At 51.4% G+C, this 15,022-nt stretch overlaps 1 protein-coding gene across 1 annotated transcript; it reads left to right on the top strand.

The window, feature by feature from the left end:
• Nucleotides 1–732: 732 nt before the first annotated feature.
• Nucleotides 733–14,821, top strand: LOC104537323 (mucosa-associated lymphoid tissue lymphoma translocation protein 1 homolog; the record flags this gene model as incomplete). Its single annotated transcript, XM_010180155.1, has 7 exons — nt 733–910; nt 3,923–3,997; nt 4,500–4,627; nt 4,876–5,007; nt 5,170–5,321; nt 12,826–12,951; nt 14,462–14,821. Coding segments are annotated over 7 exons (1,151 nt in total), but the record flags the coding sequence as incomplete, so codon positions are not given.
• Between the last annotated feature and the right edge of the window lie 201 nt (nt 14,822–15,022).

Genomic DNA, 15,022 nt, shown 5'->3' with positions numbered 1-15,022 from the left:
AGGTCCCTTCCAACTCCCAATATTCTGTGAATCTGACTCCTCTCCCTCCTTACATGGTTATTTATTATATTGTATAATAGAATAATTAAACACCTTATCTGGTCTGAGGTTGTTGAAGCACGTGGTCCGTGTGTTCTGGGCATCTGGAGAACTCATCTCTCTCCGTCTCTGTCATCTCATTTTTCACCAGCTCGTAGGTGTGTAAATGCAGGCATACTTTTGAAAGCTGGAGAGTGTTTCCCATCACCTAATCCATTGCCAAACCAGGAAGCTGAGGAGCTTCTCATTTAAAAGGCTGTTCATAGAATCATAGAATGTATTTTTCATCATGGTAAAATACTTGGTTGTCATATTCTTACAAAGAGGCAGCGATTAACTGAAACTTTGTGTAAAGATGGTACTCAGCCTGGCAGATGCCACGCTTGGGTGTCGTAGCACAGAGGGTTATGGAAATGTGTAAACCCAGTGACTTTGGGGTCTCCTGATGAACAGTGTGGTAATCACAAGTACGGGAAGTCTCTCAGGGCTGCTTCCAACTCTGCTGAAGGGAATGGACTGGAAAAAAGTTGAAATTGTGAGGTCAACATAGCTCCAGTTTCATGGGTGCTACTGGTCTAGGTCTGCCCTGCACCAGTATTCCTTCAGGACAGGAGGTGGGACATGACCGTGGGGAGCTTGTTACAGACCTGCAGGTTCACATCACGACTCATCCTCTCCTCTCCCTGTTCCCAGCTATATTCTACTATGCTGGTCATGGGTACGAACATTCAGGGAGGAACTACATGGTCCCCATTGATGCTCCACAACCCTACGCCCCTGAGAACTGCATCAGTGTGCAGAGGATCCTCCAGAAGATGCAGCAGCAGCAGACGGCCCTGAACCTCATCCTGCTGGACACCTGCAGGAAATGGTAGGGTGCTCTTCATCCTTTCTCACCTGGGATGGGCAGAGTGTGGCGTTTCAAGGGGTTGGAGGAAACAGCTGCCAGCCTCAGCCCCATGTTGTGAAGTGGGACACAGGCTGCTGCTTTTCCCCTCTGTCTGCAAAAAGCCCATCATCCTGTCCTGAAGATCTCTATCCTACAGTTTGTGGGCTGCATAAAATTGCTACTTGCCCGTTTTCATCAGACATAGGTAGACTTCCCCTAGAAGCTGTCTTTAGTTTATTTATTTTGGTCCCCTGAGGCAGATTTACAGGTCAGAAAAGTCCTGGAGGGCAAATATAGAAACGTCTCCCTCTTCCTTCTGTGTTTCCTGCACTGAGAACCAGAAAGTCGAGAGAGATTTTCATACCGCTGCCCTGAAAGAGCTGCCAGCCCCTGGAATGATGCTAAATCTTTGATGTCTTTTTGCTGCAGAGGAGGGAACGCTGATTTTGAATAGCTTACAAGCTGGCTGCACTGGGACTTATGCTGCTGCCATGGCTCTGCACTGCCAGAATTGCTGGGGCGTGCTGTCCCTTTGTACCTGCCCTAGATGCCCCATAGCGAAGCATCCCCTTCCTCCCTCTCGCTCATTGCTGCTGCTGAGAGCAGAGCGAATTGCTTCCCGAGTACTCCCCGAGCACAAGCAGGAGCACCTTGCTGCTCTGCCCAGCGCAGTACCAGGTAGGGGTTGGCTTGCGGCCGAGCAGGAGCATGTGGTTCTTGTGGATGCACTGGTGGAGATGGGCTAGCGTGCCTCTGGGCTGCCAGTAGCCCGTCTGAGGGCAATCTGTGATGGGGAGGCAGCGTAGCAACATGAAGGCTGCACAGGGATTGCTAATGTGAATGGTGACAATCTGTAAAACAGCTTTTGAGCTGATGTCTCCTTTCTTGGGGTCTCCAGCAGCTTCTGTGCTCAGTGATGGTGCTTTGGGAAAAGGATGTGATGTGAGATCTGCTGCGATTTTTAGGCATGATGTGCGGCTGGTTTTCTCTCTCCCACCCCAAGAACTCACACATCTTCCCCCTCTTTCCCACAGCAAGCACAGCACTTAGTGCAGTAGGTGTCATCACCAGGCTTGCGGGGGATTGCTGTAGAAGCTCTTTCCTGAGCTCATTTTTCTTGAGCAGTCACCATTTCAGCTCACCAAAGAGTATGGATTTCATAGTTGTGTGTGTTTACACTGCTCCTTACAACAGGGCTCTTGGGGCCTCCTTGTCCAATGCCCTTTTGGTGGGACTGATGCCATGAGTCTGACGATGGTTCGCTCAGCCATGCACAAACTGGGAGGAGGTGCATGTGTGCTAAGAGGGATCTCACCCAGAGAATCTCCTCACCCCGTATGTCAGCATCAGAAATGCCAAGCCCGTGAGAAACATGTCGTCCTTTGCCAAGTGGTAGCAGATGTTCAGCTTCAGCAGAGGAGGAACCAGGAACACGGAGCCTGTGTGTAGCATTGTACATTTATGTGCTGATTTTGGGTGGATGCAATTGCCTTTTCCAGGCACTCCCTGATTTATGAGAATTTCTAGCATGTGGCATTTAAGACAGAAGGACACCATCTCCTATCTGGGATGTGGATTGAAACTCGGTTGCATGAGATGTGCTGTATAAATGAGATTTTTGGGGGGCCTGAAGCAGGACGGAGCACTGCCACCTCCACTGTCAGGTCTGTCCCTGTGTTTGGTCATGATCTGGAAATGCCCCTGCTGAAGCTTGTCTGCGGCTAGGGCCGGGGACCACGGCCACTGTTTCCACGCGTGAGGCTCCCGTCTTCCTGAAGCTGTGGATGCCTGCTGGTGCCATCACAAAAAGTTGGCATCAACCCATGTCTGCACAGCCCCGGGTGGATGTCCCCAGCAAGAGGACAACAGGACCTCACTTTATTTTGGGATCCTGTGTCTCGTTTCTCCTCGGACCTGGAATCCCAGATGCCTGCATTCATTTAGGAGTAGCTGAGGGGCAGACAAATCTCTGTTCAGTGTTCATATTTGGAAGTGTATCTCCTTTTCCACATTTTTCTCTTCTGATCATCTTTAGAAAACTTACACAAGCCAGATGAATACTGCCATTAAACATCTCCAGACTGTGCCACCAGCAGTAGGTAATGCGCTGGCTGCTGGCGATACAACCGTCCCTTCTGCTCTCCTTGGCACGCCAGCTTCAGCCCAGGAATGTGTGCTGAAATTGGGTAACAGCGAATAACGCTGTCTCTGTGCCTGGCTCTTATCCCTCTGCGACTGGGAACAGCTCCAGGTCCCTGGTGTAAACTGGGGGCAGCTGGTCCCCACGCTGTTGAGTCTGGCTGCAGTCAGATGGGCAAAGCTTGGCCATGGAGTGCAACCATGATACCTTTCGGTGGCAACCAGGACTGTCACCCCGGATCTACCTGATCTTGGAAATAGCCGGGTCTGTGCTCACCATGGGCTTTGATAGCCAGGTGTGTGCCCTGATCCCATCTCTAAGTGAGATCTGGAGGCGTATCAGCCGTAGCATGCTTTGGTTTCCTGTGGCAGAAGGTGTGTGCATGGGTGGGAAGGGAGCTGCGGGGTACCCCAGACCCCAGGAACAGGAGGTTGAGCCATGGCCATGCAATGTGCACACCACCAAGACCTTTAGGGACAGTTGTCCCTCTGGCCACAGTGAGCTCATACGTGCTCTGCACTGTGCTGCTGCCTGGATTTGTTAAAAGCCAGCCTCAGGAGGGAGGAGTCATGGTTGCACCCACAGCTCCAGGCTCACTTGCAGGGCAGGGAGCAGCTCAGCAGTGCAGATAGGTCAAAGCTGGCCCCGTCTACTCATTTCCTTGTGGTTTGGGCTCTTTGTAGGACTCGTAGCTTTAGCCTCTGTTGCTGCCCAAGTAATGTGGGTGATATTTGACATGAGGGTTGATCTTACTGTCATCCATAGGAGATGGACTTGGTGGATCACATGGGCTCTGTCCCCTCCAGGCACACACTGGCAGGTGTCCTCAACACTGACTTCATCTTCTCTTCCAGGTACAACCCAGAGTGTGCCCTCTCCCAGGTACAGCCCCTGGAGCCCTGGGGCAATACCGTTTACGGCTATGCCACGTAAGTGCTCTTTGTCGTGCCCACAGTCTGACACAGGACCAAATGCTGGCAAACCACAGCTTCTCTCATCCCTTCGTGCATGGTGACTTTGGAGGCTTGAGAGGGCTTCTCTCATGTTTCCTCTGGCTTTTGCTTTCGAGAGAGCTCCTGTCGTCTGTCCTTCCAGGCCTGAGCCTGACTGCCAAGGCACATGTGCTATGAGCAGGTAACCTGAAGCCTCCTGAGATGTGGATAACCATTGCTTGCTGCTCCAGTGCTAATTCCACTAGCTTTTCAATTGCTGTTACCCTCCTAGGCTGGCAAAAGAGGCTGCACTTTCCTCTCCTGTCCCCCTCTGCTGCTTTTTCCCATCCCACACCCTACCCACCCTCTCTTGGGCCAAAACCAAGCACTTTGCACCTTTGCATGAGAAGCTAACTCAGACTCAGCCAAGAGTCTCAATGGAGTTGGCAGGCCCTGACTCACATCACAGAAAGGTGAGGGCGAGTTGTTACTCTTGCAGGAGCGAAGATGCAGAAGCCTATGAGTTGCAGGATGGGGCGTTCAGCTCTGGAATCTTCATGAAATATCTGAAGAAACATATTCTGCAGGAGAAGAAAGTTACACACATGCTGGACGATGTGTTAGAAGGTAAGGGATGAGCTAGAAACCACTTGCTTCAGTAGCAGGCGTGAGAAGAGATATCAGCAAAAACTGAGTGGCTCTGCACCACCCTATCCCAGCCATCCATCCCTAAAAACTAAACTGAAAGTTGTGCTCTGTGCAAGATTTTAGTGACCTGGCAGCAGATACAGAGATGTTTGTGTAGGGTCTGAAAGGCAGGGCGAAAAATAAGGAACCTGGAGCAACCCTTGTGCCTCCAAAATCTCTTTTTCCAGACATTGGCCGGGATCCCTTGGTCACTGGAAAGCAGGTGATGGAGATCAAACACACGCTGAAGGAAGCCCGGTCCCTGACGGACCCAATCTGCCCCTCGGGAGCAGCTGCGGAGCGCTGGGGATGCGGCCATGGTAAACCATGCAGGGCACGCAGTGGGCTACCGGGTATGGGGGAGAAGGGGGCCAGGGATCTCCACGCCCCTCAGGGACACCGGTCTGCAGGGAGGTGTTGGTGGGACCCCCTGAGGAGCCAAGGGCTACCAGACACTGACCCCTCTGGGCTTTTCCTTCCAGAGCCACGGAGCAGAATGATGACCTTCCCCTGTGGGGCGCGCGTGGAGCTCTGCTTCCGCCGTCTCTTCTCCAACGTGATGTACGTGTGTGCCAAGCTGCGTTCCCTCCCAGCCCACGTCGCTGATGGCCATCTCCTGCTCTGCCAGCCCTCCGTGAGTCCTCTGGCAGAGATGCTGGTCCCCTTTCCCTCAGTTCCTTCCAGGCTCCTTTCCCTGAGGTGGAGGAGGGAGGAGGGTTATGGTGAGCCCGACGGGTCCCAGGGGCTAGGAAAAGCTGTGGAAAAGGATTCCCTTCTCTGCTACCTCTGGTGCAAAAAATCCTCTCTGCAAACACCGCTTTGAGTGTTCCTTCCACATATCAGTACCCCAAGACTGTCCACCTTGCTCCTAGTGCACCGCAAAAAGGATTTGAATCCAGTTTTGATGCCTTTAACCAGTTACCCCTTAGACCAATCTCTGGCCTGCCTGATTAAATTATTGCCTTTAATCTGATTCAGATGAAGAGCCTTTCTGTTTTCTGTGTTTGGAAGCAGATCTGGCTTTTTGGATCATGTCTTCTTAGCCAACTGTGCTAATTTATTTTAATGAAACAGGATATCCTCCTGTACTTGTTCCCAGTTGAGCCACACCAGCTTCCTCGCACCCTTTCTCACACCTTTCCTAATGGATCACAGGCCCAGCACGGTCTTTTCTGGTGGTCTCCATGCCACCTCTTAAGGATTTCACTGCTGCTTCTTTTTGCTAACCACCTTCCTTGTTTTCTGTAGTCCCTTTGCTGAAGTGTAGCATGACTGTGGTGGATTTTTTGACCCTTGTTCATGGAGGGATGCTGCCCCTAAGTACGTTGTGGTCACTGATGCACCACGGTGCATCCAGCGGGAGGTTTGGAGCGTGATCCTGCCCATTACCAAGCCGGAGCATCGCTTGCCCTCGTGAGCTCCCTAACTGTGCATGAAAATCGTGTGTGTGTGTGTCTGCATGTGTTTGTGTGCATCCAGCCCACATCAGTGACTGCAGGGAAAGGGGAACCCAGCTGCTTGCTCCTGCATCTGGAGCTGGTTCAAGAGGGATTAGGGAGGCCAAAAAGGGACCGGAGTGTAGCCAGAGCAGTAGGATCCCCGTCCCCGTTCTGCTGCACGGCGGTGCTAGCTCACACTGACCCCCAGTGGTGTCTGCTGAGGTGGCAGCACATCCTCCCGCACTGCCGTTCACCACTTTGGACACGCACGGTGAAGCTACCCACTCCCGCCTGGAGGATCACAGAGCGATGTACGAGTGTCCACAGGCAGGCACCTGGCTCCTTTTGGGGTCAAGGTGAGCTGGCTGCGACCTCAGTGTGCCAGCCCTGCTCAGGAATGCTGAGGGGACCTGGGGGACTGTCTGAGCCACACCTGAGATACAGGAGCTGGAGGCTGAAGCCCAGCAAAAACAAGCTAAAAGGGAGGTGCATGTTGTAAGCCCTGGGGAATGAACCCCTGGAGCCACTTGGTTGAGGAAATGGCTCTCTTCCCATCATTTGCTGTATTCTGCATATAGAAGTGAATTAAAGCAGAGAGCCTGGGCTTGCTGTAGGGCTTACCAGAGATAATTATGAAGGGATTTTCTAGCACTGATCCATTTTCTTCAGCTGTCCAGTGGTACCATTGTCTCCCATCCTGTGTCTTCTCTGGCTTGCATTTTTACTTGACAAGTACTGTCTTCAGAGACAGAGGACCTATGTAGAAAGGAATGATGCTGAGAGCTAAGACAATGCCATCTTTTGTTCTCTACTGTTTGAACACCTACTTTCAAAAAACTTTTGTTTTGGATCTCCTTGTGTGCAAGGCACTTGATCTGGAGCCGTTTGACCTAATGGCCTCTGCAGTCACCTTTTCCCCAGTTTATTTAGAATATCTGAAACTCTAGGCCAGCCAAAACTCTGACCTTGCCAATTCCTGGGCATCATCTTCATTAAGAAACACATTCCACCATGGAGAAATGTTTATAAAGAATTATGAATGGACTAAAAATCTAATTTAGAGAACTCTTTTCTCTGTTTCCTGGCTCCTATGAAGCCAGAAATTATTAAAGAGACTAATGGAAGGAAATAATCGACTGCCACTGTAAGTAGATTGTGGAAGTCATTGGCACAGGAGGCTATCAAGGCTGGGAATTCAGCAGAGTACACATACTTGTGTAGACAACAAGTTGCTGTCAGCCAAGGAGCTTTGAATCTCACATGCTAGGACTTTAATTGATCTCTTGAGATTAGGTTGCTCCTTGCTCAGGGGAATGTCTTGAAGGTCATCAGGCTGGAAAGCTGTGTTCCTGTGGGGGACAGCCCTGGAGACATGAGAGGTCCAGGGGAGCTGATGGATTTTCAAGGATCATGATGCACATGGAGTCAAGCAAAGGTAGCAGGGGACCTGCATGGACGTGCCGGGGGCTCCTAACTGAGCTCACACATGAAAAGGAGGTGTGCAAGAGGTGGAAGCAGGGGCAGGTGATGTAGGAGGACTATAGAGACATGGTTCAAGCATGTAGGCATGGGGTTAGATAAGTCAAAACCCATCCAAGACTGAATCTGGTGGAAACAAGAAGGGCTTTACAAGTATACCAGCAGCAAAGGGAAGGCAAGAAAAAATACGGGCCCACTGCTAAATGGGGCAGGGTCCCTGGGGACACAGGGCATGGAAAAGGCTGAGGTACTTGATGCCTTCTTCACCTCGGTCTTCAGGACTGCCTGGTCCCTGAGACCAGAGGGAAAGTCTGCAGCAAGGAAGACTTACACCTGGCGGAGGAGGACCATATCAAGGAGCACTGAAACAACCTGGACATACACAGGTCTGTGTGACCTGATAGGATGCACTCACGAGAGCTGAGTGAGGCCGCTCTCCATCAGCTCATGGTGGTCTTCCTGAGGCCTCGAAGAAAGTCAGTGTCACTCCTGCCTTCCAGAAAGGCAAGAGCAAAGATCTGGGGAGCTACAGGCTGGCCTGCCTTCACCTTGATCCCTGGGGAGGTGATGGAGCAAATAGTCCCTGAAGACATTTCCAGGCACAGGTAGGACAGGAAGATCACTGAGAGCAGTCAGCATAGATTACAGAGGGGAAGCCGTGTCTGATGCAGCTTTCTGGGTTGAAATGGCAGCTCAGTGGATGTGGGGAGAGCAGAGGGTATTGTTTATCTTGATTTAGCAGGGCTTTCAACACTCTCTCCTGTAACATCCTCATAGACATGATGAGATAACAGACTAGATAAGTAGGTGCTGAAGTGGATTGTGAACTGGCTCAACTGCCAGACTTAAAAGGTTGTGATCAATGGCATGAAGTCCAGCTAGAGACCATGAATGGGGAGTCCCAGGCATCAGTACTGGGGCCAGTACTGGTTTACATCTTCATTAGTGATCTGGATGATGGGGCAGAGGGCACCCTCAGCAAGTTTGCGGCTCACACAAAAGTGGGAAAACCAACTGATGCACCAGAAGGTTGTGCTGACATCCAGAGAGACATGGACAGGCTGGAGAAATGGGCCAACAGGAATCTTGATAAGTTCAACAAGAGGAAGTGCAAAGTCCTGCATGGGGAATAACCCCATGGACAGGTGCAGCTGGAGGTCAACAGAAAAGGCCCTGGGTGTCCTGGTAGGCACCAAGCTGCCCGTGAGCCAGCAATGTGCCTGCACAGTGAGGAAGGTGAATGGGGTCCTGGGCTGCATTAGGAGGAGTGTTGCCAGCAAGCTGAGGGAGATGATCTCTCTGCTCAGCACTGGTGGGGCCATCTGGAGAGCTGTGTCCAGTTCTTGACACCTCAGTGAAGAGAGACATGGACACACTGGAGAGAGCCCAGCGAAGGGCCGTGGAGGTGACAACGGGGCTGAAGCATCTCTCCTATGAGGAAAGGCTGGGAGAGCTGGGACTGTTGAACCTGGAGAAGAGATGACTCAGGAGGATCTCGTCAATGTACATAAATACTTGAAAAGAGGATGGAGCCAGGTTCTACGCAGTGGTGCCCAGTGCCAGGACCAGAGGCAATGGGCACAAACTGGAACACGGGAAATTCCATTTAAAACTAAGAGGAGACTTTCCTGCTCTGAGTGTGGTTGAGTATGTTGTTTCTTTCGGAAAACCAGGGCTGTGGGATTGTTTTCTATTTTCACTAAAGACCTCAGCGATGCTCCATAGCACGCACTTATTAAATACACAGATGCCATAGCACTGGGCATCTCTGCAAGGCGCTAAAAGGCAGGGTTAGATTTTAGAAAGATTTGGATAAGCTGGAGGTGCAATCTGAGGCCAGAAAACTGTGCCAAGGTTGTAAAGAAGAGCTCCAAGATTTGTGTGAGGTCCTCTCTGGCTCTCCTCACCGTTGCTGAGGCTGGAGTGCTGGGTCCAGTTTTAGGCCCCTACTTCATGGAAAAAATGGAGCCAACTAAAGCTCGTCCAAAGTGATAAAAGGAAGGATCAAGAGAGTTGTGGTTTAGGCAAGAAAAGCAAAATTGGTGGATAGTAGGCCTTCAAATACATAAAAAGTAGTTTCCAACGTGGAAGGAAGCCATGGTTTGAATTGCAGTAAGGAAGATCTAGAGCGGACGTGACATTTTCATGGTAAAAAGTGAATGTCTGGGAGGGGTTATGCCCAAGGGTGTTGCAGAATCAGCACCCACGTGGATCCCTTAGAGCATCCAGACACACATTTATCAGGTGTGACACGCGTCACCAAGTCTGTGCTGTTTGGGCCACATCGTGTCTTCTAGTCCACATCCTGGTGGTGAGGGTCCCGGCCTCGGGAACATGACCCAGGCTTAACCTGGTGTGCAGAAGCAGGTTGGCAGCACGTGGCTGGCTGTTGAATCCAAAAGCATTTAATGATGCAGTCACTTAGTCAATTAATCTCTCTGGCTGCTGAGAAGTCCTCCCTGCATGGATGCTGAAGGGACTTTGGGCACTTCCCCACAGTGCTGAACATTTGCCCCTTGGCTTCATGTTGGTCTCGGGTCTGTGCCAGAGAGAAACAGCACATCTATTTTGGATGTTCAAGGCTTGGGACTGGCTTAGTCCCACTCGGGGAGGCTGTGTGGTTCACGCCATCCAAACTTCCTGATGCTGCTTGGCTTTTCATGAGCTGTGGTTTAACCTGTGGTGGAATATTGTTACATTTGTGCCAGTCACGTCTGTAGCACACCAGCTATTTCTTAAGCTAAAAAAAGAGCGGCCCGGCCTCGAGGGGCTGAAAATCGCAGAGCAATAAACAGACATTTGAGAGAAGAGTTCAGTGCATTAGCACAGATCTTAGCATGCTTGCCCTGCCAGCATAAACCCAGCTGCAGTGTTAATCACTGAAGATTCACAGCATCTGCAGAGGCTGCTAACACAATTGCAAAAGCAGGCACTTGGAAGTCATCTGATCCAGAGCACATCCATGCCTGCAAGGAGACAGAAGGGATCGTGGCACAACCCGAGCCTGGACGGGCTGATGGGTCCCTGAAGGAGCCACACTTGGAGAGGTTGCAGGTGTGGGGATGTAGAGGAAGGCAGGACAGCAGAAGTCAAGAGACGTGTGGAGACAGCAATGAGGCAGCTATGGAGAAGGGTGGAGGAGAGCACTACAGCATCATCAGATAAGAATTAGAGAGGGGACTAGTGGTGGGGTAACTATGAGAAGGACTTCTGGCCATGGACTGTTTTCCTCCTAGTGGTTAGGATGTCATGGATATTACAAGTCTAGCAAGGTTCAAAAATAACTTTGACATCTTCATAAGAGTCTGTTAAAGGCTAGTGAAAGCACGGGCACCAGCTCTGACTCGGAAGGTCACTGATGTTCCTGTGGCAGGAGGCTGGCAGCACAGGCTCACCCTGGGGAGGACTGGCAGCAAGTCCTGTCCTTCCCTAAGCATGTGCTGGAGGATGGAGCTGGCTGGGGGCAGTGGGGCAGCTCTGCTTCTTTCCGCAGTCCTCCTGCCAAGGCCCTGCATTAGTGACATCCAGGCTGATCTGCTTTGTGTCCAGGTTCAGTTTAACCTGGCTGCTTGGGCTCATGTCCTGGGTCACCTGTCCCAGAAACTCCTGGGCTTTCGCTCCCCCCTCACAGAGAAGGAAAAAAAAAAACCTCAAGGGAAACTATGAATGCCTGTTTAAATAGAGACTGAAAAACAAACCTTCAAAAAATGTCAATACTGGCCTGTTGCCAGTATCAGTCCCAGGACAGACTACTAGCTGCTATGGGGAAAAGAAAAAAACCAACTCTGTCGAAGCAAAACCAGGACAGCTCAGTACAGCAGTGATGGCATCGGGGTAGCTGGGAGCAGGTGCCTGCTGCAATGAGCCAGGGCAGGAGAGGGCAGTGTTGGTTTGCAGAAGCTGCTCTGCGTTGTGGCCTGTCTCCTGGTTTATGTCCTGCTCGGGCTGGTGGGAGGCAGCAGTAGCTGCTCCATGCCCCTGTGGGCTGTGTCCTGCCCTTGTTGGCTCACCCATCTCCCCTTGTGCTAGCTCCATTCGCTGCCCCGATCTTCCCTAAGTACCCCCCAGTTTATCTTTCCAGTAATGGGTTGCCAAGTGCGGAGATGGGATTGCCATTGCTTTATGCAGAGACAAGTGGTATTTCTTCAGCCTGCCTCCAGTGGGCCTACTGGATCAGCAGTGGTGTTTACTCCTGTTCTGCCAGCCTTGCCAGCAGGAGTGACCCTGATGCCTGCAGGTCCCAGTCGGCATTTAGGATCTGGCATTTTAGCTTCTACCCCACGTATTCTCCTGGCCAGAAACAAATTGCTTTGGCCCCTTGTAGGCAGCGGTTTGGGGAAGGTTTGTAAAGACTACCAAGAGCTCCCAGGTCTTCTCTAACCTCTGCCTCCCTGCACTGTCCTAACAGCCTCCTTCATCACGCAGTGCAACTTCTCCCAACATAAGCCCTCCCTACGTGCCATCAGCTTTATGTGTTGCTGCAGTGAGCCCACCCGGGCGTCCCAGCTCCCATGGCCAAAGCCAGGCTGGCACATTCTACCCTTGGCCAAGCAGGTTGGCAGGATTGGGCCATGGGAGCTGCTGGAGCTGACAGAGGGAAGCATCTTTGCGTGGAAGGGGCTCGTGGACTGTGGGCTGTCACCTATCCTAAAGGGCTCAAATCCAAAGCAAGATGCTGTTTCATCAGGCACCTATTCCCTAGTCTGTTCTTGTGCTATTTGCAGCTCCAAGATAAGACTGTTAGTGAAGAGGGTCTTGTAGGATCAAAGCCGTTTTGGATAAATTTGAGTAATAGAACAAGAATTGACAGTTCTGTAGATGGTGGGGGCACAACTCAGCTTCATCCAGCTATTCCCTCAGAAAACACTCTCTCCTCAACATGCTGCCTATGCTACTGGTGGTTGCTACTGCTGCTATCTGCACTGCTGAAAATCCCATTGTACCACGGTTTTCCTGGTAGATGCCCTCAGGGGATGTTTAGCTAGGTCTTCCCATTGATATGCACAAGGCAGGTGTGTAAAATCTCTGCATTTCTGTTGCTTGCACTCTGTAGTACTTCCATTAGTTTATGCAGCATTTCCACCAGCCAAAGTCTCAAGGGCACAGGCCATCCCAGCATTGCTGTGTGCAGAGAAACAGCATGTCTGACGAGCAGCTATGCCTCCATGCCCAGTCTGATGCTGAAATTACCTTGCATTTCCTCTTGTTCTCCTGACCCAGGAGATGAACAACATGGCCGTCCTGAATGAGAGCCGTCTGGACCAAGTGGAGTCTCTGCTCGCCTCTGTGTACAAGCGGGAGGAGCTGGACTGTGTCTTTCAGCTCTCTGGACTACAGAAAATCCAGGTAGAGATCTGTGCAAATCTCCGCAGTTCTCCTGCAGCCTCACTTAACTCTTACTCCTCACTCCCACTGACTCGAGCTGGATGTGCCCCTCTGACCATGTGTCTTGTGAATCCATGCACTGGGACACCTGCGTCAGCATAACATCCAGATCAATGTTAGATGAGCTTGTTGATCTTCAAGGCACAAACACGATCTTCTTTCTCTTGGTTCTCTCTGTCCTTCCATGCTGCCAGGCCAGAGAGGCTGTTCTTTGCCTGTGTCAGCCTAGGGGAGATAGACCAGGCCAAATATTTCAGATGAAGGATGTCTCACTGGGCTGTGTGCTTGCCTGAAAGATGGGCTTACACGCTGGCCAGAACCTCGAGCAGCAGGAGGGTTTATCCCCTGCCATCAGGGTGACACTGCCAAGCCTGATCCAAGCTATGCCTCTTTGGCACAGTTCAAGAGACTCTCGAACTATTTAAAGACCATCAGAGAGGCAGAATTGCTAGTCCCTTGGCTCGTCTCTTCCAGCAGATTCTCTCTCCCCAAATATCAGTGTGCACCTTGTTTCTCATTTGATTCCTTTTCCCCTCTAATACCCAGCCAGTGGATCTTGCCAGCTGCTTATCTGCTGTGCTCCACACAGGCTCACACTGAACATTGCTCTCGAGCTGCTGTCTGGATCTGCCTACAACGAGCTCCGTTTGCTGAGTGCGTGACATGCCTTGGCATATGGCAGCTCTTTCAGTCCTTGACTGTTCCTGGAGCTCTTTTCTGAACCCTTCCCAAGCATTCAGCATTGCTTTTAAGTGCAGACATGAGACCCGGACCCTGCATTGCCTGCCAAAATCTTCTTCTTGCTCCATTATACACCTCCCTGCTTGGTACAGCCAGGCATCTCAGGAACAGCCCCATGCTAGGGGCTCACAGTCAAGGATTTAGCTGCCATGAATATGGTGTTTTTCTGATTTCCTCACCATCTTTCATAAAAATCTAAAATAGTGCTAGACTGCAAATGCATCCCTGTGGAGTGCTGCTGTTTAAAGCTGCTGGCTTTTACTGTGCCATGTGTGTTTTCTTTAAGTGGTTCATGTCCCTCTTCTTGGATGCTTTCCTCTCACATGTGCAGCAGTCCTGTGCCATGGCCAGGACAAATGTTGTGCCATTCCTCATGTGGGTGCAGCTGGTCTGGGTGCAGTTTCTCTCCCCTCCTGCTTCCCTGTGCCAGCATCCTGGGGGTGCTCTCAGTGACAGTGCCCAGAGCGGGCTTACGAGGTCTCAAGTGAGGTGGCCTGATTTCAGAAGTCCTGAAATCCAGAAGCCATGGCTCAGGCCCACAAACGTCATGAGCGATGCAACAGTTTCATCTGGCAGTGGCATTTCTCCATCATGCCACAGCATGGAGCTGTGAGCCTGCGGAACAGCCAGCCAAGTCTGTCATTTTTGTTGGCAGCAGCAAGAGTGAAAAATCTCTGCTTCGAGTCTTAAGAGTCCAATTCACTTTGCATCCTTTGCTCTTTCCTTCCAGATGGATGTGGTCCTGCAGTTGGATTTGCATTATACCCAGCTGAGCACAAAGCAGAGGACTTGTGAAAGCCTGCTAACAACCCTCCAGAAATCTCTGCTGGGGCAGTTTTTCAGCCAGAGGAATTCCTCGCAGCCAGACTACCAGAGAACTGCCTGTGAAGGCAGAATGTGCCTCCAGGGTGTGCCGGCGCCGAGCATGGACCCCAAGGGGCAAGCATTTCTGAAGACAGGTTCTGGCCACAGCTTGCCCAGCAGCAACCCCTCCAACTCCGGCAGCAAGCCCGAGGAGAATGATGAGAGCGACCTGAGTGAGCTCTGCTCTGCGCTGCTCCGGGCTGGCCCAAGGCAGGACTACCCCTGACCCCTGCGAGCTGGCATGCCCAGCTTTGGGAACTGCTATTTTAAACAGAAGCAGCAGTTATCTGAGTGCTAAATACATCAGCATCCTTCAGCTGCTTCCCAGCCTCGGCAATCTCCCTGTCCAAATGAGGCTAAGGCTGCTGTTTCAGAAAGGCTTCTCCCATCTGCGCCCTGCAGCATGTGGGGCCTAAAGCCTGCTGCA

The sequence above is a fragment of the Mesitornis unicolor genome, unplaced genomic scaffold (assembly GCF_000695765.1).
Source record: "Mesitornis unicolor isolate BGI_N332 unplaced genomic scaffold, ASM69576v1 scaffold34222, whole genome shotgun sequence".
NCBI classification, from domain to species: domain Eukaryota; kingdom Metazoa; phylum Chordata; class Aves; order Mesitornithiformes; family Mesitornithidae; genus Mesitornis; species Mesitornis unicolor.
The sequence above is the reverse complement of the archived record's forward strand: the minus strand, read 5'-3'. Positions and strand labels throughout refer to the sequence as shown.